General features: G+C 43.8%; 3 protein-coding genes across 3 annotated transcripts in view; 2 read left to right on the top strand and 1 right to left on the bottom strand.

The window, feature by feature from the left end:
- Window positions 1-14792, top strand: part of col4a4 (collagen, type IV, alpha 4) — a 56360-nt gene extending 41568 nt beyond the window's left edge. Inside the window, exons 29-47 of the mRNA XM_037774725.1 lie at window positions 1153-1302; window positions 1435-1596; window positions 2304-2471; window positions 2552-2695; window positions 3136-3243; window positions 4029-4207; window positions 4364-4427; window positions 4561-4635; window positions 6355-6462; window positions 6763-6870; window positions 7837-7908; window positions 9180-9308; window positions 9428-9535; window positions 9619-9774; window positions 10316-10564; window positions 10808-10924; window positions 11018-11206; window positions 11450-11733; window positions 14135-14792. Of these exons, the coding sequence (XP_037630653.1) occupies window positions 1153-1302; window positions 1435-1596; window positions 2304-2471; window positions 2552-2695; window positions 3136-3243; window positions 4029-4207; window positions 4364-4427; window positions 4561-4635; window positions 6355-6462; window positions 6763-6870; window positions 7837-7908; window positions 9180-9308; window positions 9428-9535; window positions 9619-9774; window positions 10316-10564; window positions 10808-10924; window positions 11018-11206; window positions 11450-11733; window positions 14135-14407 (2843 nt within the window). The 3' untranslated portion in view covers window positions 14408-14792. The remainder of the gene's footprint in view (window positions 1-1152; window positions 1303-1434; window positions 1597-2303; window positions 2472-2551; window positions 2696-3135; window positions 3244-4028; window positions 4208-4363; window positions 4428-4560; window positions 4636-6354; window positions 6463-6762; window positions 6871-7836; window positions 7909-9179; window positions 9309-9427; window positions 9536-9618; window positions 9775-10315; window positions 10565-10807; window positions 10925-11017; window positions 11207-11449; window positions 11734-14134) is intronic.
- Window positions 1-27644, bottom strand: part of LOC119491100 (interleukin-1 receptor accessory protein) — a 256684-nt gene that overhangs the window by 77044 nt on the left and 151996 nt on the right. The gene's annotated exons all lie outside the window — the stretch shown is intronic.
- LOC119491110 (presenilins-associated rhomboid-like protein, mitochondrial) overlaps window positions 19143-27644 on the top strand; it is a 13892-nt gene continuing 5390 nt past the window's right edge. The window contains exons 1-5 of the mRNA XM_037774772.1: window positions 19143-19297; window positions 21284-21497; window positions 21568-21708; window positions 26488-26536; window positions 26663-26758. Coding sequence (XP_037630700.1) covers window positions 19221-19297; window positions 21284-21497; window positions 21568-21708; window positions 26488-26536; window positions 26663-26758 — 577 coding nt within the window. The 5' untranslated portion in view covers window positions 19143-19220. The remainder of the gene's footprint in view (window positions 19298-21283; window positions 21498-21567; window positions 21709-26487; window positions 26537-26662; window positions 26759-27644) is intronic.

Genomic DNA, 27644 nt, shown 5'->3' with positions numbered 1-27644 from the left:
AGAAAAAGGACAAAAAACATCAGAAAAAAAGTTTAATAACAAAAGTCTGAAAAAAATCTAAAAAACAGTAAAAAAATAAAGTCAGACAAATCTCCGAAAAAAAAGGTTTAAAAAAATGTCCGAAAAAATGTCTGAAAAAAGTATGAAAAAAATGTCAGACAAATGTCCGAAAAAGAGTCTGAAAAATGTATCAATAAATGGCCGAAGATTTTTATTTTTTTAAATGTAAAAAAAAATAGCCGAAAAAAAAGTTTACGAAACAAAATCTTAAAAAAACGCAAAAAAATGTCCAAGAGATGTCCCAAAAAATTCGGAAAAAAAAGTCAGACAAATGTCCGAAATTCTTTTTAAAAATATCTGAAAAAAAGTATGAAAAAATTCCCAAAAAGGTCTGAGAAAAGTTTTAAAAAAAGGCTGACAAATGTCCAAAAAATGTCCAAAAAAAGTCTGAAAATGTCCGAAAAAAAAAAGCAAAAAAAAATGTCCAAAAAACATCTGAAAAAAAGTTTAAAAACAAGTCTGAAAAACAAGTCTGAAAAAAAGTCTAAAAAAAAAGGTAAAAAAATAAAGTCTGAAAAATGTCCGAAGATTTTTTTTTTACATTTCAAAAGAAATATCCAAAAAAAAGTTTACAAAAAAAATTCTGAAAAAACGCAAAAAATGTCAAAGATGTCCCAAAAAATTCGGAAAAAAAAGTCAGACAAATGTCTGAAAAAAGTTTTAAAAAATGTCAGACAAATGTCCAAAACGTCTGAAAAATGTCCAAAAAAGAAGTGAAAAGAAATGTCAGAAAAATAGTTTACAAAAAAAAGTTTGAAAAAAGGCAACAAATTAAAAAAAAATGTCCAAAAAAGATCTGAAAAAAGTTAAAAAAAAAATGTCAGACAAATATAATTTGTCCATTTTGACCTGTCTCTCTGAACCACTTTGAACATGAAAACGTGAGGTTGGACTCTGGTTGGTTTTCCTGACTTGTTTGAGCCGATTTGAACACAACAATCATGCTCAGACTAGAACAACCGCACAGAGACCCTTTAGAGGAGCTGGTCTGGGTCACAAACCAGTTCTGGAGTGGTTTGTTTGTGGTGGGAACGTGATCTGAATGAAGAGAATCAGCTGTGTTTACAGTATGTTTCACTGTTTTTATACCAGGCTCTCCGGGGCTCCCAGGCTCTCCTGGACTCAGGGGCCCAGCAGGAGATTCTGTCGTCGGGCCCTCAGGACCCATCGGCTTCCCAGGGCGACCAGGCTCTCAGGGACCTAAAGGAGTCCCGGGCCCCCCTGGCAACAACGGACTAGAAGGTGAAGTTCTGGTCCTGAATATCATCACTTCTTCTTTCTACATCAGAATAACAGTAAAACAAACACAACAGGATTCAGTTTGAAAGAATCTGAAGTTCCCAGAAATGGTCAAATGTAAATTTATATGTTCAGGACTCCTGGGTCTGGCTGGGGACCCTGGATCAACGGGCCAGAGAGGACAGGATGGGGCCCCAGGTATAACCGGCCCCCAGGGGCCCACTGCTGGCCTCTGTGATGCAGGGAAACCCGGTTCCAGGGGCTTCTTTGGTCCTCAGGGACCCATAGGACCCCCAGGTAAACTGTGGCTCCTCAGGATGCTCTCTTTACTTTCCTGTACTTTACTTCACTTTGTTTACTTTACTTTACTTATATTTCACTTTACTTTACTTTACTTTACTTTACTTTACTGTAGTTTACTTTACTTTACGTTACTTATATTTCACTTTACTTTACTTTACTTTACTTTACTTTACTTTACTTTACTTTACTTTACTTTACTTTACTGTAGTTTACTTTACTTTACTTTACTTTAGTTTACTTTAGTTTACTTTACTTTACTTTACTTTACTGTAGTTTACTTTACTTTACTTATATTTCACTTTACTTTACTTTACTTCACTGTAGTTTACTTTACTTTACTTTACTTATATTTCACTTTACTTTACTTTACTTTACTTTGCTTTACTGTAGTTTACTTTACTTTACTTTACTTTACTTTACTTTACTTTACTTTACTTTACTTTAGTTTACTTTAGTTTACTTTACTTTACTTTACTTTACTTATATTTCACTTTACTTTACTTTACTTTACTTTACTTTACTTTACTGTAGTTTACTTTACTTTACTTTACTTTACTTTACTTTACTTTACTTTACTTTACTTTACTTTACTTTACTTATATTTCACTTTACTTTACTTTACTTTACTTTACTTTACTTTACTGTAGTTTACTTTACTTTACTTTACTTATATGACTCTGTGATGTCATATTTCTGTTCAGGTTTTCCGGGGGAGAAAGGTGAGATCGGTGAGGCGGGTCCTCCAGGTTTTGGCCCTCAAGGTCCTAAAGGGAAACCGGGCTCTCCAGGATTCCCGGGGTACCCGGGGCCCCAGGGTCCCTCTGGCCCCAGTGGAGATCCCGGACTGCAGGGGCCCGACGGGCAGAAAGGTGAACTCCTCCCACCAACACAGCTGTGTTTAGATGTTTCCTGATGACGGGTACACAGAAATACTAACCGTCTGTTTCAGGTCTGACGGGGCCCCGGGGCCCGGACGGAGGGCCGGGGGCCCCTGGACAGACCGGGGCCCTCGGACACCCGGGGAGGACGGGGGAAAGAGGGTTCAATGGACGAGACGGAGGTCTAGGATGTGAGGGCCAGAAAGGGGAGAAAGGTAAACACTGAGTGATACTACTACAGTACTACTACAGTACTACTACAGTACTACCACAGTACTACTACAGTACTACTACAGTACTACTACAGCACTACTACAGTACTACTACAGCACTACCACAGTACTACCACAGTACTACCACAGCATTACTACAGCACTACTACAGCACTACTACAGCACTGCTACAGCACTACTACAGCACTACTACAGCACTGCTACAGCACTACTACAGTACTACTACAGCACTGCTACAGCACTACTACAGTACTACTACTACAGCACTACTACAGTACTACTACAGCACTACTACAGCACTGCTACAGTACTACTACAGTACTACTACAGCACTACTACAGTACTACTACAGTACTACTACAGTACTGTGATAAACTATAAAGAATGAGTGAAAGTACACCAACCATGTGTGTCTCCTGCAGGCTGTAAAGGGGCCCTGGGGCCTCAAGGAGAGACCAAAGGTGTCCCCATCAGAGGACAGACAGGAACAGAAGGACCCGCCGGCATCGACGGCTTCCCTGGACCACGAGGTCAGAGCTGTTACCATAGTGACAGGAAGTGACATAGCTAAGCTTGACTATCCTGAATTAACATTAGAGATATCTAGAACCTCATTGTGACTAGTCAGAGTTGTTGTCATGACGTTGCTCATCAAGACTTCCCATTGGATATCGGCCCAACAAAGCATCTGAACAGTGTCCGAATAAAAAATGTCAAAAAAAGTCCAAAAAATGTCCGAAAAAAGTAAAAAAAAAAATGTCCAAAAAATATCCGGAAAAAAATGTCTGGAAAAAGTTCAAAAAAGGTTTGAAAAAAGTTTTTAAAAAATGTCTGACAAATGTAAAAAAAAATGTAAAAAAATGTAAAAAAAAAAAAAAGTATAAAAAAAGTCTGAAAACAAGTCAAAGTGGCCTAGTAAAAACTTTAATTCTAGAAACCTGTAATTACATTCTGACTTTCCGTAACTCCAGTTATATCTACAACGTCATTCTGACTAGTCATAATTTAATTTTAGATATCCATGTAGATATCTTGAATTGAGGGGATTAAAGATATCTGAAACTGAAATTACGACTAGTCAGAATTCACATTGCGGATATCCGCAGGGTGCAGCTCGTATCCACGCCGGCCCTCCGCCGTTTTATACTTTCTCGTTTCGGCTCGCTGCGGTTTGTTTTGGTTGACGGATACGGAACGGATATGACGTCACGTTACTCAGACTACCACAATAAAAGCGGTAACTTCCTTGCCTTGCGATACATGTAGGTGAATACATTTTTTTCCCGCCCCTAATTAAAACTCTGTGTGTCTAAAGGAAATAAAGGTGAGCAAGGAGCTACCGGTAAGCCGGGGTATCCGGGCATCAACGGACCCCTAGGCTTCGTAGGACTCCCAGGACCCCCCGGGGCCTACGGCCAACCAGGACCTCCGGGACCAACTGGACGTACAGGACCACCAGGATTCATCGGCTTCCCCGGAGAGACCGGAGATCCGGTAAGAAGACTTTTATACAAACTGCTATAAAACTGCAATTACAGTTAAAAGAGGCCCAGAAGACGAGGTTTTAAACGTTAGAACCAAAGAAACAGAACTTTTTCTTTTGCTTCTTTTGTTCAGAAAATGTTAAATATTTATTGTTTTTGGTCGCAGGGTGACCTGGGATGTCCGGGAACAGCTGGAGAACCCGGTCGTCAAGGATGTACTGGATCCAAAGGTAGCATCTAACCCCTGACCCGTAAACCTGCCCACCAACACGTACATGAAATACAAATAGATATCAAGGCTTCCTTCACTGATTCTCATTTTAACCGTGCAGGTTGGTGTGTAACGTTTCTTTTTCTTTTCAGGTGATAAAGGAGACTCCGTTGGTTTTCCTGGTCCACCCGGAGACAAGGGGCCTCCTGGAGACTTCGGGCTATCAGGTGATGATCTGGTTCTGGTTCTTCAGCAGTGAAACAAAGATGATCAGCAGCCTGTAAAATAAAAACTCACGACTGTAGTTTTCTTTAATAGAAATAAAACCCATTTAGTTAATTTTGCGTATCAGCACCGCGTTATCACTACGTAGTCGAGCGATGGACGGGACGAGATAAAGTTGACAGACAAGATAACGGCGGAGGAATTGGTGTCAAAGCGAAAAGCACAGGCGCCAATTTTGGCAATAACTTGGATTTAAACCCAAATTAGAATGTACCCAAAATAGATCTTTTTACAGCTGACATCATGATTACGTCGCTGGAGGCTAAACAAAGGAAAGACTGGAGGCTAACGCTAGCAGTGGGCTAACATTAGCTGGAGGCTAACCAAAGGAAAGACTGGAGGCTAACGCTAGCAGTGGGCTAACATTAGCTGGAGGCTAACCAAAGGAAAGACTGGAGGCTAACGCTAGCAGTGGGCTAACATTAGCTGGAGGCTAACGCTAGCAGTGGGCTGACATTAGCTGGAGGCTAACGCTAGCAGTGAGCTAACATTAGCTGGAGGCTAACGCTAGCAGTGGGCTGACATTAGCTGGAGGCTAACGCTAGCAGTGAGCTAACATTAGCTGGAGGCTAACGCTAGCAGTGGGCTAACATTAGCTGGAGGCTAACGCTAGCAGTGGGCTAAAGCTCCACATCTAAATGTCCTCTGTGTTGTTGTCTGAATCCAGATCTCAGACATTAGAGATGAGTAACTGTGATTGGAGCTCTAGAGCTACAATATCAGAGAAGCGTTTCAGAGACGGAGAGGAAATGATGCTAATCTATTAGCCTTCTGCTAACAGCAGCTAACGTGAGCCGTTAGCTGCTGTTAGCAGAAGGCTAATAGATTAGCATCCCTTTCTCTCCGTCTCTGAAACGCTTCTCTGATATTGTCCGACTCTCTTTGTGACTGACTTTACTGAAGGACAGTTAACTAGAGACATCCAGAGATTTATACGCCCTCAGTTTATCTTTACAGCGCTGCCGTTGGTCACCGGCCCGCTGGTCGGACGGCCCGCTGGTCGGACGGACGGCTACTTAGCTAGCTTAGTTTGCTAATTCCACTGTGCTACAGGAAATGAGCCCAACAGAGGACAGCGCCGGGTCACGGTCTCTCTGCCTCACTCCTCGCCGCTAGGAGAGCTTGTCAGTCTCCCTAACAAGCTAGCAAGCTAACGAGCCTGCAAGCGCCAACAAAGCACGTGACCACACCTCATTTTAAGACCAACACGCTCCATGGGCGCAAAGATGGGCGCAAGTATATTTGCTACCTCCACAACGTGGGGCGCTTGGCGTGAAAATGACAACTGCGTCGGTCTGAAACTAGCAATGACAGTTGTGCTGCGCTGTGTTGAATAAACACTTTCTTCAAGGACGGTCGCACGGACACGAGCTGACGGGGAATCGTGGCGAAGAAACGTTTGGATCTGCGGGTTTCTCCTCGCGGCAAACCAACGGTCTCAAAGTTCTCCATTTTCTCCGCCCATCCGCGTCAGCGTAGTTTGAAAAATTTGGATGTGCACGTACGGGCGAAAACCTGCCGCACGGATCCCCCGCGTAAGGCCGCGTCTGATGGTGTGATGTCACTTTGGCCGTTGCGACCCTTGTGGATGCGGGAAAGCAAATATAACGCTCAAACTGTCTGATGAGTTTCTGGATGAATCTGCTGTTTCTCTCTCTCAGGACCTCCTGGACCCCGAGGAGATCCTGGAGGACCCGGTTTCATCGGGAGTCCAGGACAGAGAGGATGCAAGGGGGATCCAGGCCCTCGGGGGGAACTGGGCCCACAAGGTACAGAAGCTCACCTCCTTCTTTCTGTAACGTGTGCTGCCATCCAAAACCATTAGAGACCAGCAGCTGTGTAGTCGGGCTGGATAGCCACGCCCCCAGGATATTACTGGAGACTCTATTACTCTATAGACTCTATAGCCATTATCAGTAGGCGGGACTTCCTTCCTTGTTTTCTCAAAGTGACGCCCCCCCCCCCCATTAAGAGTTCAGTCTGATTGAACTTTGACCCGTGATGTCCTGAAACACATCGAAGGTGGAGCTGGCTGCTGACCCTAACCCCGTCTGTCTGATTTATTCCAGGTGTGGTCGGTCCCTCAGGTCCCAGAGGTCGCTCGGGTCTTCCGGGTCTTCCCGGTACAGCGGGTGCTGATGGTCCTGCAGGACCGCAGGGCTGCTCCGGACTCCAAGGTCAGAACTCAAACCCAGAGCTGTTAGATTATTGACTCAGTAAGAAACTAAGATAGTCCGGTAAAGAGAAAAGGTTTAACTCTCATTTCTTTCCTTGAGTGGAGGAGGGGGGAGGTTATTATTATTTAAATACAAACACCATCTCCAGGTGGGTTAAACATGTGATGTGTATCTGGATACCTTATCTGGATATGGTTCACATTCTGATCAGATCTCAGCCAGATGTAAAGGTCCAGACACACCAACCAGACATCAACTAACTAGCGGCGACAAAGGCCGACTTTTGTGTCGCCTCACGTCGCCTTTGTCTTGGCCAACAAGTTGCACACGAACACGCCGTAGAGATGACAACCGACAGCCGACTACCACGTACGTTCTACGCCTGCGTGAGAGGAAATGACTCTCCACACCAGCAGGTGGCGGTAGTCTGTATTCATCATTCATAAAGGGAAACGGGAAGAGCGAGGACGGCGGATATACAAGCCGTTGTTATGATATGAAACAAAGCGGCGTCTGCCGACCATTTTCACACCTCTCTCACTCATCGCTTAGCTTCATTCCAGACGGTCATGTCGCTGTGAAAATACCCGTGTGTTGGAATGACTCGCTTTCCTCCCTTCCGTTTCTCTTCTCGTGCACTGATTGGTTTAAGCTGAACAGCCAATCAGAGTGATTTCTCTCACCGAAGAGCTCCGACGCCGATTCAACATGCTGAATCGGCCGAAAGAGCTCCATCAGACTAGAACCGACCGATAAAACTAGACCGACGCTCACGGACGACCCCCAAGCTGTCCCACGGCTGACCGAACAGTTTGGTCACCTGACTCCGCCCTCTTCCTTCTATCTGAAGCTGTTTACTTGTACTTGTTTGTTATACCTACCTGACAGATTTCAGTGCACAGGTGTGTGAGTTGGTCTAAATAAGTTTACATTCTGCTTTTTGATGAATGATTTTGTTTGCGTCAGGTCCTCCTGGACCTCTCGGACTTCATGGACTGGACGGACTGAAAGGAGTGAAGGGGGACATGGGGACCAGAGGTACGAGTCTCTCACACACACTAAACACACTAAAGTCAGTAAAGGGAGATGAAATAAACCTGTGCTGTTGTAACATCTTCTCCTTCATAATTCAGTCTGTTGAAACCAACAAACATTTGTGAAGAGATGATCCGTCTCTCGACATATACAACTACCTGGTAGAAGTCCCAGATTGGGGATGGCCAAAAAACAAGATGGCGACGGCCACAATGCCAAACTCAAAGGGACTGTTTGTAACTTCTTAGTCGTATAACTCATTGCTGGTCGGTGTCTCATGGTCTCGCGTGTGTCTACGCTGTTCAGACTCAGACTCCAACACAAACTCCAGTGAAGCACCAAAACCTCTTGGTTGTATCTAGTGAAGCTGTTAAACAGTGTTGGCCGCGGTCGGAGGACGCGGGGGAGACCGTAGCTTTGGTCTCCAGGACCGGAGTCTCTGCTCCTCTGCTCCTCTGCTCCTCTGCCTGCCTTCACTCACACACCGCGCTCCTTCTCTCTCTCTCTCTCTCCACCTCTCACGTGCATGCTGCTCACTCCACACTGCAGAAGAGTTAGTTTAGCTCTGAGAATATCTAGTGAATGTTCAGTGGACGTTTGTGCAGAAATAACTGCTGCAGCTCCTCCAGACCAACAGAGGTTTCCCGTGTCTTGTGAAGTGACGGGGCTCCGCAGAGAGAAACGTTATCGACTCCTTTGACCTTCGTCTGGTCAGCTAACATTACTGCCAAGCAGCTGAACTATAGAGTGATATTGTGCTTTTAGCTGACGTGTGTCTCCTCACTGTGTTGAGCGATGCTCCTTCATGTCTATGTAGAGCGAGCACAAGCGCCAGCAACAGGACGCTGACTTTTGTCGACTTAGCGGCCACAAGTGTTGCTGTTAACAAGACATTTCTGATTCTTACAAACAGTCCTTTTAAGGCTTCAAAACGGCAGTTAACAAACCAATGGGTGATGTCCTCTTCTTATATACAGTCTATGGCAAAATCTTGCAAAAGGGGGGCCACTTAAAATCCCCAATAACTCAGGGAAGACCGCTGCATTATGTGAACGGGGAAGTTGTGACAACAGATAAAAACCTTCATAACTCCGCCTGTTAAAGAGTCTGCTGATGGTGTCGGTACAAAGTTCTGTTGGGACCATTGTCAAGTTCAGCTGGAAAGATATTTGGACCAAACTTTAGTGCGGTACTGAAGTGGTTATTCCATATTTAGTTCTTATATAAAGTTTAGTCATCAGCATCACAATGATAACGTCCATCTTTCTGCTTAGGACTGGGTGTGCCCGGTGCTACGGGTTCTAAAGGTCTTCCAGGGGATAAAGGTCCTCCAGGTCCTCCAGGACCATATGGTTCATCCCAGCCTGGCCCACCAGGACCCACAGGCCCCCCCGGACCCGAAGGTCTGTAGCAGTGTGATTCCCCATCAGTGTCAGGATGTGGCAGACCTGCTTGGTGATCCATCTAAAGATCAGAACTTTAGTTTGACTGTCTGCCAGTAATGGGTCTCTGTGTGTTGTAGGACCACCAGGGGGTTTGGGACCTCCCGGTAAATCTGGACCTGACTGTAAAGATCCAATCCCAGGGCCTCGTGGAGATCCTGGTTGTACTGGAACAGATGGAGAGCCAGGTCAGACTTCAACGTTCAGGTTTGATAAACTTTAACAGATAAATCACACTGGATGACCTCTGACCTTTGTTTGGTTGTTTCAGGGTGTGCTGGTGACATGGGGGATCCAGGTCAGAACCCTCCGGTGCCTGGAGATGATGGGGACAATGGGGACACAGGGTGCCAGGGGCCAGGGGGCCCACAGGGATCTCCGGGGCCCGATGGACTGCCAGGCATCCCTGGAAATCCAGGAGAGAAAGGTCAGACTCTCCTTTCGTTCCTTAGCAGTTAACGGACTCCTGAAATGAAACTAACCTTGGATTTAACTGACTATGAACATAATCCGGTGCAGGACTTAAACCCAGCGGATCTTTGTTCCTTTTGTGGACGTGAGTAAGACACAAAATGGACTCCAAGGTGTCCACCTGGAGACAAAAAAATAAACACGTAGTAAACACTCGGCTGATACAGCAGACTGCAACGTAATACTACAGGTCAGTAGTAATATCCTACAGATTCCTGAATTCGGGTACATTTTGACATCAAAATAAAAGGTTATTGTACCGTCGGTTCCCGGGGACCTCCATGCCGCCGACACCGCTGCCTTCGCCAGGCAACAGCGAGGTACAGATCACCTCCAAATGTGGTGTGAGCGATCGGATCTCAATGCGTCTTGAGTGCGTTCACACCTGTACTTAGAGCTGTCCACTTGTGATCGGATCACTCAGGACTACCAGGTCTGACCAAGGCCTTGGTTACATCTGTGTGTGTGTGTGTGTGTGTGTGTGTGTGTGTGATCAGGTATGAGGGGGTCTTCAGGACTGATGGGACTACCTGGTAGTCGGGGTGCTAATGGTTGTACCGGTTCCAGTGGGCCTCCGGGACCAAAGGGATTGGCCGGATCAGTGGGTCCAAAGGGGGAGAAGGGACGAGTCTCCCCCTGCCCCACTTATCCTCCCACGACTCTGGGCCCCCCAGGACCCCCGGGCCTCCCCGGTCAGGCTGGAGATGTCGGCGTCCAGGGAGAAATCGGCCGGAGGGGACCCAAAGGTGAGAAACCAGTTGGTGGACCGGGTCATGATGAATCATCATTGTGTCCCATTCAGACAGTTTTCAGACACCTTTCTGCTCAGAAGAACTGATTTCACCACAGATGACCCAATAAAGTACGATCCAGAACCAGTTCATAGTTTAAATGAGGAACGTCTAAAAATATCTTCTGATGTGAAACTACTACCATCAGTTTTAGTCTCAGGGCAGCTGATCATTAAGGTGATTGATGATGTGTTTCAGGTAGGAAGGGGGACATCGGTTCTGAAGGTCTGACCGGCCCTGAGGGTCCCCCAGGTCCAGATGGAGACGGAGGAGAGCCAGGCCTGCTGGGGGAGAGTGGAGTAGTGGGAGCCATAGGTGAGACCTGCACCTGTCTGTCTGTCAGTTTGGGTTAGAGTGTCGTGTGGATTTGTTTTGTTGATGTAACTTCCTGTTTTTTTTGTGTCTCAGGTGATCCTGGTCCAATCGGTGACCGCGGTACTCCCGGACCAACCAAAAACTGGAACTCGGGCTTCCTGTTGGTGTTGCACAGCCAATCAAAGATGGTTCCTTCCTGTCCAGTAAACATGAGGGTCTTGTGGGTCGGATACAGTCTGCTGTACCTGGAGGGCCAGGAGAAGGCTCACACTCAGGACCTGGGTATATATACAGTGTATATATATTTACATATATATATATATGTAAATATATATACATAAACACACGCATACAAAGGTTTCCATGCTGTTAAATTAACTCTATCTGTACAAGTAGACCTTTTGGACAAGTTGTACCAATAGAACCGCTCCATTCTTGGTACCGCCTCAGTCGAGGTTCCAAACCAGCTGAGCCGCTAAATGTAATGTATATTTTAATGAATATTTGTACTACTAATATTTGCAGGTCAGGCGGGGTCGTGTATGCGGGTCTTCTCCACCATGCCGTTCTCCTCCTGTAACATGGGAACCTGCTCTTACGCAAGCCGTAACGATAAATCCTATTGGCTGTCGACGACGGCGGCCGTCCCCAGCGTACCGGTGGGCGGAGCCTCCATCGAAGATCACATCAGCCGCTGTGTGGTGTGTGAAGCCCCCTCCTCACCCGTCGCCCTGCACAGCCAGACCTCCAACCAGCCGGACTGCCCCCCCAGCTGGAGGAGCCTGTGGACCGGATACTCCTTCCTCATGGTGGGTACGCAGTGGCCCAGGTACTACTACTACAGTACTACTATACTACTACTACTGCTGATGGTGCTGCCGATAATACTACTGCTAATACTGTTACTGCAGTCCTAAAAGTACTACTACTACAGTAATACTATAGTACTTCTACTGCTGATGGTGCTGCTGATAATACTCTTACTGCAGTCCTAAAAGTACTACTACTACTACTACAGTACTACTACAGCTGATGGTGCCATTGATAATACTTCTGCTAATACTGTCACTGCAGACCTAAATGTACTATTGCTACTACAGCACTACAACTGCTCTCTTAAAACTACTGCAGTATTCTGTGTATTGTTAACATTGTATAGTTGTGTTTGATATTGTTGACGAGATTGTTGTGAGTATGCCCAGTTCATCAGGTCAGTTTGTGTTGCTGGTTTCCTACATCCATCACAGTAACTTGTGTATGTGGTTGGACGACCACATGGTGTCCTTTTCATGTTGTGGTAGTGGCAGTTCACTTTTGTTGGATCCTGATCCATTTGGTTTGTGGCTGTTGCACTCCACTTTTGTGTTGGTCACCTGTGTTACTGTTTTTGTGTTGGTAAACGCAGTAACTTTGTTTGGTATTGTGGTTTTGTTTTACACCTCATGGTGGTAGCTATTTTTTACCTTGTGGGAAGGGCACCCACTGATTTGGCTACTTGTGTGGTTGCTGCTCATCCTTAAACTCTATGGCAGCACCTCAGTTGGCCCTTTCATGTGTGATAAAATCTTGTTTGTTCCACATTTGACCCAACTTGGCACCTTTTCGTCAGCAGTAGTCCCAATCTGTTGTGTGACTTAATTACACATCATTTTCTTCATATTGACGCTTTAAGCGTTTTTTTATGTGCTAACATTATATTCCAGACTGTGCAGTTTGGATTAGGCTATATGCTCAGGTAGTGAGGTGTTGAGTCTTGTGGAGTGCTTCTGATCTGCGCATTTTAGCTATGTTTTACGCTAACATACGGCCTTAAGTTGCACCCATTTTAAGTGCCAAGTACACTTCATTTCAATGAATAAAAAGTATGGTTGTAATATGTCACAGTGAACTCTTGTGTATTATATTAGTGCTGTGCTAAACTTTAAATGTTTTTGTATGACTGTGTGATTGAGTGACAACGTGACAGACTATTTGTTCATTGTTTTAAGGGTGGGGGTGTTACGGCTGTATGTGTTTCCCGTGCTGTGCACATCCCGGACGAGCCCCCAAATATGTTACGGCCTCTCAAACAACCAAAGGCTCTGGAGAGACCGAAGCATATAAAAGGACACCGAGAGACAGTTGTGTGAAAATAATACAATCAATTTATTTTAAATCAGGACAAAAGTAACTATCAAAAATGTAACTGAGCAAACAAAAAGGTTGGAGATCCCGGTTAAATCGTCGCTGGGCCAGCCACGCAGTGGGCCGTTGCACCCTGCTCAAACCACTAAACTCCAAAAATGTCTAACTTGAAACAAAAGCACGATAACTACCGCAGATCCCCAGCCCAAAAACAAAGTTATAAACTAAATGCTGGATAAAAAAAGTAATCTAAATCAAAACAATGCAACAATGGAGATGGGAGTCTCCCGAGCATTGCTGCCGGCTGCAGCCTGAGTGCCAGAGAGTGTGTGCCCCCCATTTCAATTCAATTCAATTCAATTCAATTTATTTTTGTATAGCGTCAAATCACAACAGAAGTTATCTCAAGACGCTTTATATATAGAGCAGGTCTATGACCGTACACCAGAGTTTAGAGACCCAACAGGATCCACCAAGCGCACTGTGGCCAGGAACAACTCCCCGATTACTGGGAAGAAACCTGGAGCAGAACCGGGCTCAGGGCGGGCGGCCATCTGCCGAGACCGGATGGGGGGATAGATAGATAGAGATAGATAGATAGATAGCTAGAGAGAGAGAGAGAGAGAGAGAGAGAGAGAGAGAGAGAGAGAGCCACAATAGTAGCCTAGCAGCTGTAATAGCTTATCGGAATTGATGTCATTGGGTCGGGCTTTCAAGTGGAGCTTCCAGCTATGTTGCATTTGTTACGCCCCACCCTTGGGCAGCCCTATTGGGGCGAACAACACTCTAACACTGACCCAAACCAGCCACAAAAGACACCTTTAAAACTCTCAAGTCCAAAGGATTTATTAACAAAGACATATTAAAAAAAAGACAATATAAAGTCATAAACTGAGAGGCAGCAGAAGCAGCAGTCCACACACCAGAAGCCTCTCTCTTCTGCTGCTGGCACAGGAGCTTTTAAGCACTTCCCTCCCAACCTTGTTGAGCAAATGCAGCACACCTGGGCAGAAGGGACAACAGCACAGGAAACACATACAGCCGTAACAATGATGATGTAATTTCCTGCGTGCGTGTGTATTACAGCATACGGGCGCCGGCGACGAGGGCGGCGGCCAGTCACTGACATCATCAGGTAGCTGTCTGACGGACTTCAGGGCCCAGCCCTTCGTGGAGTGTCAGGGGCCTCGAGGAACCTGCCACTACTTCGCCAACATCTACAGCTTCTGGCTGACCAGAGTGGAGACGACCTCCTCCAGCTCCTCCTCCAGCTCCTCCAACAGCTCCTCCACCACGCTGACGGAGGGCTGGCAGCAGAGGGAGAGCATCGGGAGGTGCAACGTCTGCATGAGGGAGTGAGGAGGAGGAGCGCCACCACCTCCTCCTCCTCCTCTTCCTCCTGCAGAGTCTGAGAGGACGTTTGTCTCTGTGAGGAGAGACTGTCATGTTAAAGATAACGTTTCCAATCAATCAATTAATCAATCAATCAATCATCAGGAGTGACTCAGAGCAGACAGACTGGTCAGGGCAGCGCAGGCCCTCTTGATACTGAAAGAATTATTATTATTATTAAAATGAATCGCCTTAAGGTGCTCAGAAAGTTGTTGAACCAACTGTAAAATGTGTTATTTTAAGGGTCTCGGGCTTCGGTGCCCCCCCCCCTACAAAGTCGGAAAAATTGAGCCCTTCGTTCAGGTTTCACCAACATGTATGAAATTTGGCAGACAGATGTAACATGTGGAGACACACAAAAAAGCCTCTTGGAGGTATGCCCGAAACTCAACAGGAAGTCAGCCATTTTTAATTCAATGTTCCATTTTCGCCCATTTTTAGCGGGTTTTTTTTACAGGCCGCGTACTTCAAAAAACCCTGACTCAGATCGACTTCAAACATGGTTTAGGACCATCTAAATACCGCAGACAAACGTCTGTAGATTTCACCAAAAGTTAGCACTAGATAATGCCTCATTTACACATATAATATGTAATTTCTATTTTATTGTCATATTCTACTGAAATGACCTGTGTTGAACAATAAAATATTATAAATATAATACGCGTTTTCAGTCTAAAATGGCGGCAAACACTGGAGCTTCGTCTCTTTATGTTTATCACTGTTGTCAGGTGAAAACCTTGTATCTCCTGAATGCCAGCCTTTCATTAGCTCAGTAAACAATATCTGGAAGACTTTTATTTTGAAAATAAATACATTAAGCTCACATGTCACCAATCAGCTGATGTAGCAGCTGATTGGTTGGTGGCGTTGATGTGACGTTCTCTCCTCATCAGAGAGAACGACGAGAGAACATAAACACATATACATAGACGCTGCATTGGACGCTTCAGCCCGTTGCGGCGATACATCAACGTGGGCGCCATATTGGACCAGGCGAGGCTGGCCTGTAACCCTCTACTAGTGAACGGGGGATAAAAAGCACTATAACGTCTACATTTATCAACCCACTTCAACCAGTCGTTATTCTATTAAAGGCTTTATGATCTATGAGGAGTAGAAACATAAAGGTTAGTCTCCAGTTACTGAGAATCTGGATAGTTAACTTATATTGATTATTTAACAATAAGGAACGTTAGATATCTTTAACTTATATTGATTAGTTAACAATAAGGAACGTTAGATATCTTTAACTTATATTGATTAGTTAACAATAAGGAACGTTAGATATCTTTAACTTATATTGATTAGTTAACAATAAGGAACGTTAGATAACTTTAACTTATATTGATTAGTTAACAATAAGGAACGTTAGATATCTTTAACTTATATTGATTAGTTAACAATAAGGAACGTTAGCTAGCTCTTATCTGATGTTACAAACGTTTTGTAAAGACGTAACGTTAACTTGAACAGTTGATATTGTGTAAAATGCTTAAAGGAAAATGTGATAATATGATAGTACTAGTTGTTAATAACAACCTAATAATTGATTGAATCCACCGTATCGAAGGACAGACCGCTGATCCAGGATCCGGACGCCGTGACGTTAACGTGTTTAACAGTTTTTCACCAAAATCTTTGGGAAAAGAATAAAAAGCGTGAACTTAACGTTACTCCTCGTAGATCATAAAGCCTTTAATAGAATAACGACTGGTTGAAGTGGGTTGATAAATGTAGACGTTATAGTGCTTTTTATCCCCCGTTCACTAGTAGAGGGTTACAGGCCCGTCTCGCCTGGTCCAATATGGCGCCGGCGTTGGCGTATGATCCAGGAGTCAATGTGGCGTCTACGTATATATACGTCTATGTAAGCGAACACCTGAGTGAACTTTAGCCCCGCCTCCAGCCTGCACTGAAAATGCATTCTGATTGGTCCGCTGAGAGGCAGTGACTGCGCGTCATTGGTCAGTCAGTATTCCTGTTGATAAGTAGGGAGAGGATCACGTGACAATCTGTGAATATATTTGACATTAAACCTTGAAACGTGTTTTTGTGTTCCAGTTTTCTCTCAGACCAGACGTGTTCGGAGTTTCTCCCTCTGCTTCTTTATTCATGTTCTTCGCTTTCAGTGTAAAAAACAACGAGAGAGCAGCGAGTTGGGACGAACTAGAGGGGATGAGCTGCTGCACAGAACCAGGACCAGGACCAGGACCAGGACCAAGACCAGGAGCTGTGTTATAAATAGAGCTCACTTGAATATTTATCTGTCTGATAGTTTCATAAAAGAACTAAATTAAAGGTTTTTGTAGTCGCGCTCACAACACAGCTGACTTCCTGTTACTCTTTCTTTAATTTAGGACAAATATTTTGTGAAATCTTCAGCAGACATTTTGTGTTTTTTTGTCTGGTTTCAGTTCCATTTTTATTTCTGGTCCTGGTCCTGGTCCTGGTCCTGGTCCTGGTTCTGTATTATCTCTCTGTGATTTGTAAATATGTTTGAACTCGACCGTTTTATATTTTTACTGTAAATGTCATCAGAGTATTTATTTAGTCTGAAATTAATGTCGGTGCTATTTGATGTTTCATTTGTTCTTTTTATTTTCTTTGTTTTATTTTGGTAAATGATGACACAGTGAAACCCCGCCCCTTTTCCTCACTCCTACAAAATAAAATGCACAAACACAAATGCGTTTAAGACAAAGAACTTATTTACAGTTTACTGTCTGCGAAGACCTCATTATTTCAAGATAAAAAACAATTTCACTACAACTCCCATGATGCTTTGAGACTGGTTATAGTTTTGTTAAAATGTGGACTTCGGCTCGGCAGTAAATCCTCGTTAATCTGAGACACCAGGATGAGAAAGGACGGAAAGAAAGACGACGAATCAAATGAGAACATCGGAAGCGCGTTCAGCTCCGATGAAACGAAGCAGAACGTCTATTTAGACGGAAACGGTGCGTTGAACGCCCTGTTGTGTTACGCAACCGCACTGCCTTCAATACAGCGGGGTTTATAGACACGTCGCTGCTGATTGGTTGACAACTCTGACATTCTCACCAAACGAGAGACGTACGTCAAAGCGTTGAATTATTACCTTGGGGGGGGAGGGGTTGTCGCTGAGTCATCGTTGTGTTTTTACTGTATTTAAATCTGTCTGTGATATTTTAATCTCTGTAGAAGGAAACTTCTCACTAACACTTGTGAAACATTTTACTCTCTGTGGACGGACGACTCTTCAATAAATCGCATCAAAGTTTCACTCTGAGTTTTTATTTTACTCCAGATGTTTACAGATTGTTAAGAATCAGTTTGTTATAAATAAAATATCAGAGAAAAAAATATCAAAGACAAAAAATGTGGAACATGTGAAAAAAATCTGTAAAATATCTAAAAAAGAATCTGTTTAATAGCTGGAAAAAAATATCTAAAAAACATTGGGAAAGAAAAAAAATCCGAAAATTACTAATAAAATATCCAAAAAGAAAAGATTGAAAATATTTTAAAAATATTTTAAAAGAAATCAGTAAAATATCTGTGAAATATCCAGAAAAATATCAGTAAAATATCCAAAAATTACTAATAAAATATCCCAAAAAACAAAAAGATTGAAAATATTTGTAAAATAACCCCAAATTAATCATAAAATATTCAAAAAAATAAAAATCTGGAAAAATAGTAGTAAAATATCCAGAAGAAATCAATAAAATATCTGACAAGTCTTTGATATATCCGGTGAAAAATAATCCGGAAAACATTGGTAAAATATAAAAAGAAATATCAGTAAAATATCCGAAAATGACTAATAAAATAACTGAAAAAAATAAAAAAAGTATTTGAAAAATATTATTACATATCTGAAAAGAAATCAGTGAAATAACTGGAAAAACAATATCGAAAAAACATTGGAAAAATATCCGAAAAATATTGAAAAAAAATCCCCCAAAAATATTAGTAAAATATCCGAAAATTACAATAAAATATCCAAAAAACAAAAAGACAGAAAATATTAGCAAAAATATACCGAAAGTGTGAGTATTTGTAAAATATGAAAAAATATTATTACAAGTTCTTAAAAATGCTGAGAAAATATCAGATAGAAATTACTAATACATCTAGAAAGATATTAGTCAAATATCCCCCAAACAATCGTGATATCCAGTGTTTATAATTACCTGTTTATACTGCAACAGAATAGTTACACCTGTTGTCATGGTGTGTAACTACATCTATTTAAAATTAAAACTAAATTGAATTAAGAAATAGACAAATAATTAAAAAAAAATAGAAGTAATAAGTTCTCATTTGAAGGTAAAATAGTTTTAGTTTAACTATACTTTAATTTGAAAGTCACGGTGTCACATCTATTTAAAATGTATTTACACACTCATTATAACATATACATACACATACTTATTATAAATATTAAATTAATTCAAACTAAATTGAAATGATAAATAGACAAATAAGTAAAAAAAAAAAAAAAAAAAGAAATTCTCATTTGAAGGTAAAATAGTTTTACTTTAACTGCGTTTTACTTTGAAAGTCACGGACGGAAGTTATAGTTTGTGTTGATGACGTTGTGTCGGGTAGTGTCTAGAAGGGAACCCGCAAGTTGAGGGAACTCTCGCGAGATGGTTAGGATTATGATAAGCAGTCGCGCACCGAGTCTCGCGAGAGTTCCCTCAGTTTGCGGGTTCTCCGTCCTCCGCCCGGCTCCCGGAGCTCCGTGTTGACCCGGTACTGAAGCAGCTGCCGGGGGTCACCGGGCTCCAGCATGGCGTGGAGGAGCTGCGCGGTTCTGCTCAGACTGACCGGAGAAGATGTTTCACGGAGCACCGCGAGGGGAGGCAGGTCAGTCACCTCCTCCAGCCGGGCGGAGGCAGCCTTCCTCCGGCTGAGAGACGGAGCTCACCCCGCTGCGCTGCGCTGCTCTGGTGGTAGCTGCGTTAGCTCCGTTAGCTCCGTTAGCTCCTGCTGTTAGCCGACAAACTAGTTTGACGTCACATGACACGTGACAATGGAATTCTAAAGCATCCTAGTTTCATATGATATACAGCATGTAGCTTCACTCTAGCCCTAAATATCAGTCAGATATACTAACATTATTACTTAATTATTAATTAAAACTATTTGAAAAATATTGAAATTGAAATATCCAAAAAGAAATCGGTAAAATATCTGAAAGAAATCTGAAATGTTCAGGAAACAAATCTGGAAAATATTAGGAAAATATCCAAAAAAAAAAAAAACATTGGAAAACTATATCCCAAAATATCCCAAAAATTACTCATAAAACATCTGAAAAACAAAAAGCTGGAAAAATATTTGTAAAAAATATCTGAAAAAATCTATGAAATATTCAGGAAAAACAGTTGTAAAATATCTGGAAGAAAATCCGGAAAACATTAAGAAAATATCCAAAAAACTTTCAGTAAAATCTCCAAAATATTACTCTTAAACTATCCAAAAAGCTGGAAAAATATTTGAAAAATATTAGTAAAATATTCAAAAAGAAATCTGGAATAAATCCTAAAAATATACAGAAAGTGTGAATAATGTAAAATATTAAAAAAATATTATTACAATTTCTTGAAAATGTTCAGAAAATATCAGACAGGAACTAGAAAAGCAATTTCTGAGTAAACTGCAGTGTGGATGCTGAAGAGCTGCCGCTACGCTGTAATGCTGGCTGAAATGTTGTGAGAAGAATGTGAAGAAGTAGGAATAGATGGAAAAGTGGGAATGGGTTTAATTTGTATGAATATCATTGGAAAGTTGAATAATACCAATAGTGTATAACAGATGTGGAATATTTTAAGGTTTTTGAATAGCTGATGCTAAACTGCATTGCTGGCTTTAATCTGTATGAACAAGGAAACAGAATCAGAAGATTATGAATCAGTAAATAAAAGTTGTAATTGAATGAAAAGCAGCTGAAGCATTATAAATAGTTAGTTCTGAGTTCCCTGTTAAGAAAGTTACCTCCTTGGGCTTTTATTTTGAAAAAATAGGTGAAAATAGGTGAAAATAGGCTCCGTTACTCTTCGGGGTGTTGAGCTCCGTTCCTCCTCAGGGTGCTGAGCTCCGTTCCTCCTCAGGGTGCTGAGCTCCGTTCCTCCTCAGGGTGCTGAGCTCCGTTCCTCCTCAGGGTGCTGAGCTCCGTTCCTCCTCAGGGTGCTGAGCTCCGTTCCTCCTCAGGGTGCTGAGCTCCGTTACTCCTCAGGGTGCTGAGCTCCGTTCCTCCTCAGGGTGCTGAGCTCCGTTACTCCTCAGGGTGCTGAGCTCCGTTCCTCCTCAGGGTGTTGAGCTCCGTTACTCCTCAGGGTGTTGAGCTCCGTTACTCCTCAGGGTGCTGAGCTCCGTTACTCCTCAGGGTGCTGAGCTCCGTTCCTCCTCAGGGTGCTGAGCTCCGTTACTCCTCGGGGTGCTGAGCTCCGTTACTCTACGGGGTGTTGAGCTCTGTTACTCCTCAGGGTGCTGAGCTCCGTTACTCTACGGGGTGTTGAGCTCTGTTACTCCTCAGGGTGCTGAGCTCCGTTACTCTACGGGGTGTTGAGCTCTGTTACTCCTCAGGGTGCTGAGCTCCGTTACTCCTCAGGGTGTTGAGCTCTGTTACTCCTCAGGGTGTTGAGCTCCGTTACTCTACGGGGTGTTGAGCTCTGTTACTCCTCAGGGTGCTGAGCTCCGTTACTCTACGGGGTGTTGAGCTCTGTTACTCCTCAGGGTGCTGAGCTCCGTTACTCCTCAGGGTGCTGAGCTCCGTTACTCTTCGGGGTGTTGAGCTCTGTTACTCCTCGGGGTGTTGAGTGTTGTTGAAGTTCTCCGTCTGTCCACTAGGTGGCCTCACAGCTTCCAGCAGAGATGCGGCTTCAGGAAAGCTGCCAGGAAACCAGAATCCAAGAAGGCGGAGGAGCCGGGACCCCCGCTCACAGAGTCCTCCGAGGCCGCGGTCCAGCGCCGGGCCTCCGCCCCCCACCTGGAGCATCAGGCTCCGCCCGGCTCCCCCCGGGCCTTCAGCCGGCTCCTCAGACCGCTCGTCTTCACCGTGGGGGTAGGTGGCGATGATGTTTACCTGTTGGCGTTGGGCGTGACGTCGTCGGCAGGTGTTAACTCCATGTCAGTTTACAGGCTGCTCCTTCGGCTCGGCGGCCATCTGGCAGTACGAGTCTCTCAAGTCCCGGGTCCAGAGCTACTTCGACGAGGTCAGAGCTGACTGGCTGGAGAAGCTGCGACCGCAGAAGCGAGGAGACGTCCGCAAAGAGGTGAGGGAGGGTGGAGTCATCGCTCTGACATCACACTGAAGTGGCACTGACTCATTTACAAATGTGCATTCAGACCGTGGACGGTATATAAAGATGGCCGACGCGTCTCCACTTCCTCCCACTGTACACAAGTGAAGCCAAAATATGACGTCATTTGGAGCCCGAGTCTGTGCAGTAGTGATCGGGGGGATGGAGTCGCGGTATCGAGGTCACCCGAACTAATCGTGAGCCGAACAATGGCCGCAGGTCGTCATCGACAGAGACTCACAGCTGTCAATCATGATGTCTCCGCCCCCTTTCTTATAGCATCAAATAACTAATTAAAACCAAACTGATCAGAAACACTTGAACAAACATCAGCCTGATGACAACTACCTGAACTGACAGAAACCCTCTCTGGGAAACATTTATCTGACATCCGCTAACATGGAGGAGGCGGGGTTTATGAGCTATACTGCAGCCGGCCACCAGGGGGCGATCCAGATGTTTTGGCTTCACTTTTGGGGAGCTGTCATGTCGGCCATCTTTATAATACAGTCTGTGATTCAAATCGATCATTTCTCATTTTACAAAGTCTGTAAAACATCAGTGGAAATGCTGGAAAAGTCTTCAATTCAAGGACTCGAGGTGGAGTTTTCTCTTTTTGACCAGCCATGTAGAAAATCTGCTGTCTGTCATTTCCTGTTTGTTGTCAGTGATGAAAGTGTCTTATCATCTCTTCTAGATGGTATTAAATAGTACAGATACAGAGAGCTTTATTTATCCCCGAAGGGCAATTCAGTTTCTGCAGTCCACCGAGACATAAACACACATTCATACTGCACAATCATCATTGACAGAGGGAACACAGTAGGTGGCATATGGGGAGGTGCAGAACAATAAAAGTACAAGATTAAAATTAAAAATCTTCGCAATAAAAACAATGAATACAAGAATAAAAATAAAAACGAGACGAGATAAAAGAATAAATAAATAATTAGAATAGAATAAAGTGCCAAGAGTATTTGCAAATTGTATTCCAAGAATGTACCTAATGCAAACACATACAACCGTTATGTGGTTAGTGCAAAATAATTGTACATTCAAAGTAAATAAAACATTTTTTTGTTGTCGTTCATTCATGATAGTTACTCTGCGTTCAGCAGTGTAATGGCAGAAGGAATGAATGACTTGGAGTAGCGGTTTGTCTTTCTGTGAGGCGGCAGATAGCGCCGTCCTGAAGGCAGTAGTGTGAACTCACTAGACAGGATTTGGTTGTGATTAATAATGTTTTTGGCCTTCTGGAGGACACGTTTCTCCCAGAGAGAGTTTAAGTTGCTCTGCTGGGCTCCGATGACTTTGGAGCAGACTTTCACAATGTTATTTAGGCAATTCCTGTCCTTCATAGACAAACCGTTAAACCAGCAAATAAATGAAAAGGTTAAAAGGCTCTCAATATATGACAAGTAGACAGTGCACAGGATAGATCTACTCACACCAAAGGAGTTGATTTTCCGCAGCAAATGAATTCTCTGTTGGCTTCGTTTAACAATGGACTCAGTGTTTACATCGAACTTTGAGATGAGAGTCAAACACTGTGCCCAGGTACTTATAAGAGTCCACGATGTCAACATCCTCGCCATGAATTATACTCTGAGTGGGATTAATCTTGTTTTTTCTAAAGTCAATCACAAGTTCTTTAGTTTTTGAGACATTAAGATCAAGATAATTTTTGTCACACCACTCGACAAAGGCAGGAAGAGCGCAGCCATGATCTGACTCTGCCCCCTGTAGGAGCGACAGGAGTGCAGTGTCGTCTGAAAATTTCACTAATAAGCTGCCCTCCTTAGAAGACCTGCAGCTATCTGTGTACAAAATAAAAAGCAATGGCGAAAGGACGCAGCCTTGCGGAGAACCTGTGTTAGAGACCGAGGTATTAGACATAATACCATTAACTAAAACCTGTTGTGTTCTGTCTGTTAAGAAGTTTAAAACCAATGTTAAAAGCTGGTGAGGTAGGTTAAAATGAGATGCAAGCCTCTCAATCAGAATGTGAGGCTGCATCTTATTAAAAGCTGAAGAAAAATCAGCGAATAAGAGTCTGACATGAGCTTTTGGTGTTTCCAGGTGTCTATAAACTTTGTCCAGGATAAAGAGTTTAGCGTCTTCCACTCCTTTACCTGTTTGATATGCAAACTGGAGTGAATCCAGTTTGCCCTCCACCAGGGAAAGAACCTCTTCCTTTAAGATTTTCTCCAGGTTCTTCACTACCAGGGAAGTGAGTGCAACAGGTCTGAATTGGTTTAATTCCCTGGGGTTTTTAACTTTAGGAATGGGAATTATGGTGGAGGATTTCCAAATTTTGGGTAACTGGCAGCTGTCAACACAAATCTGAAAGAGCTTAGTGAAAACCTCACTAAGTTGATCAGCACAGTGGTGCAAAGTGCGACCACAGATGGCGTCAGGGCCAGAAGCTTTCCTTGTCCGCATTTTCCTAAATAAACCATTGACCTGCTCTTGAGATATCAATATATCGCTGTGGGGTACCAGGGAGTCCCTCAACGTGGATACATCCTGAGTGAAGTCAGACCTTTCAAACCGCGAGAAGAACAAATTAAAAGTGTTCGCCAAGTCTACATCCTCAACTCCATTAATGCTAATAAACTGCTTGGATGTATTTGCTTGCTGATTAATAGAGGCCATAGATTTAATCCCCTGCCAGGCTGACCTTAGGTCGCCATTTACGTACTGACTTTCTATTTTTTCTTTGTACTTGGCTTTAGCCTTGGCTATTTCAACCTTAACCTCTTTGGAGACAACCTTCTTCTCCTGAGGGTTGCCAGTGAAAAAGATCTTTTTCTTTTTATTAATAGCAGATTTAAGATCTTTGGTTACCCATGGTTTGTTATTGGGAAAAATAACAACCTGTTTAGAGGGGATTACAGAATCAACACAAAAAGTGATGTAGGATGAGACAGTTTCTATAAGTTCATCAATGTTATCACCACAAGCATCAAAGAAGCCTTGCCAGTCTGTGCAGTCAAAACAGGCTTGGAGGGAGGAGATGCTGTCCTCTGTCCAGATCTTAACAGCCTTCTCCTCTCTCTCCTGGCGTCTGAAGCATGGTTTATATGTAGGCAGTAAAAATATGCTGTTGTGATATGAAGCTCCCAAAGCGGGCATAGGTATGGACTTGAAGCCTCCCGTCACATTTCCGTAGCACAAGTCAAGGATAGTGTTTTTTTGTGTGATGGAACAACTTACATATTGTTCATATGTCCGTAAAACTCTGTCTAGTCGGACATGATTCAAATCTCCAAGATAAAATTTAGGAGCATCAATACAAATAGAGTCCAGCTTGTGTGATACATCCACTATCAGCTGAGTGGCAGCACTGGCGTTGGCTCTGGGGTGGATGTACACAAGAGTAAAAAACAGTTGGGGGAACTCACGTGGCAGATAAAAAGGACGTAGGGAGATGGAGAGTAGCTCTATATCAGGGGTACCTATTTTCTCCCGCACAATGATGTTGTTACAGTACCGTTGATTTACATAGAAGCAGACCCCACCTCCGCGGCTTTTCCCCGTCGCTTCAGAGGAGCGGTCCAGTCTGATGGGACAGCCGAATCCAGTGAGAGCCAGGTCGCTGTCCTGGTCGCTCTCATTAAGCCACGTCTCAGTGATCGCGAGCAGGCAGCATTCTTTAAGTTCACGTTTGTACTTTGCCCAGATCTCCAGCTCGTCAATCTTGCGCCTTAAAGACTGGGCATTAGATAAAAAGACCGAGGGCAAGGGGGGTAACTGGCGCCGGTTATCGAGGCAGAGTTTTTTCATTTTGCGGCGAATACCTCCTCTCCTTCCTCTTTTCCGCCGCGAGAGCCGGCGTGAAGATCTTCTGTCCAGGTGGAAAGGGACAAAAATCTCTGCTGGAATGTTTGTCGGGATCTCTCCCTCCGCCGAAGAACGTAGCGACAGGAGAAGCTCCCTATTGATAGTGATCCGATCGCCATGTTGTTGCAGCGTCTTTTCCCCTTGACATACGCTGCAAACTAGCGTCAGGATCAAAAAGTAAGCAAGGAAATGCGCATACTTTCCCAAAGTCCACATATTGGTCCTCCGTACCGTCACACACACACACACAAGAACAGATAAAAAAGAAACGGTGAAAGCTGTAGCGGGTCGCACACAAGGAAGCGCCCCAGGACCTATCTGTCTTCCAACAGACCGTGGAAATAGTCTTTAAAGAAGAGGTTGTTTTCAGAGCTCGAGCTTAAGGACGTCGGGGAAAAAATAGGATCAGGGAGGATGAAAGTTAATCTTGGAATGAGAGTTGAAAGAAAAACACCCTGCTAACGGTACAATGAAGGGCGATTAAAATGACTTTTTGGATAAATTATGAAATTTGTGAACAAAACTAAACAATTCACACAGGTCCCTTTGAATGATTAACTAATGATAATGTAGAAAAACAAAGAGTTTACATTAAGGGCGGTTCCAGGGCGGAGGAAGGTGAAAAAAGTTAGATTCAGGGCGCTGGTTGTTGTGAAGACAGACGGCAAAGCATTCAGATATTCTCGTTTTAAGTTTTAAACTCTTGTAGCTAGGAGCTGAGAGTTACGCTGTAATGCTAAGATAAGGTCATTTAAAATGATCACAGACAGGAAGTCATCTTAACAGACCTGGTTCTGGTTTACAAGGCTTTCTATAAAGCGTTTACAGAGCGTTGTGCGGATGTATTCTCAGCGTTGACATTATAATGATGGTCACAGTCTGAGCGCTGATTGGTTGTTTCTGTTTCAGATCAACCAGTGGTGGAACAGCTTGAGTGAGGGTCAGAGGACGGTCACAGGTGAGACAACATCCAGACAGACTGCAGCACACATTCACATCCAGAATCCCTGTTAAACTCTAGTCTAATAAACTTTATTATAATAATCATGACCTCGTTGTCTCTGTGTTGTTGTTTTTTTCCCAGGGATCATTGCTGCTAACGCCATAGTGTTCTGCTGTTGGAGAGTACCGTCTCTACAGCGCTCCATGATCAAATACTTCACCTCCAACCCGGCCTCCAGTGAGTATTAACGCTGTTACTAACAGCTGTTTCAGGTCCCCATGGTGGTGCGTTCAAGGCCCCGAACTCTGATCACGTTTTAGGTTTAGTTAACAAACAGGTCAAACCAACAACAAGTCTGTAACTGTTAGTGTCTGTCGTCTGTTTCCGACTGTAGTCAACTGTTTCCGACTGTAGTTGTCTGTTTCCGACCGTTGTCGTCTGTTTCCGACCGTTGTCGTCTGTTTCCGACTGTAGTTGTCGGTTTCCGACTGTAGTCGTCTGTTTCCGACCGTTGTCGTCTGTTTCCGACTGTAGTTGTCGGTTTCCGACTGTAGTTGTCTGTTTCCGACTGTAGTCGTCTGTTTCTGACTGTAGTTGTCTGTTTTCCGACTGTAGTCAACTGTTTCCAACTGTAGTTGTCGGTTTCCGACTGTAGTCGTCTGTTGTCGTCTGTTTCCGACTGTAGTTGTCGGTTTCCGACTGTAGTCGTCTGTTTCCGACTGTAGTTGTCTGTTTCCGACTGTAGTCGTCTGTTTCTGACTGTAGTTGTCTGTTTTCCGACTGTAGTCAACTGTTTCCGACTGTAGTTGTCGGTTTCCGACTGTAGTCGTCGGTTTCCGACTGTAGTCGTCTGTTGTCGTCTGTTTCCGACTGTAGTTGTCGGTTTCCGACTGTAGTCGTCTGTTTCCGACTGTAGTTGTCGGTTTCCGACTGTAGTCGTCTGTTTCCGACTGTAGTCGTCTGTTTCTGACTGTAGTTGTCTGTTTTCCGACTGTAGTCGACTGTTTCCGACTGTAGTTGTCGGTTTCTGACTGTAGTCGTCTGTTTCCGACCATTGTCGTCTGTTTCCGACCGTTGTCGTCTGTTTCCGACTGTAGTCGTCTGTTTCTGACTGTAGTTGTCT

Source organism: Sebastes umbrosus, chromosome 7 (assembly GCF_015220745.1).
Source record: "Sebastes umbrosus isolate fSebUmb1 chromosome 7, fSebUmb1.pri, whole genome shotgun sequence".
Lineage (NCBI taxonomy): Eukaryota > Metazoa > Chordata > Actinopteri > Perciformes > Sebastidae > Sebastes > Sebastes umbrosus.
This window is presented reverse-complemented; position numbering and strand designations above follow the sequence as displayed.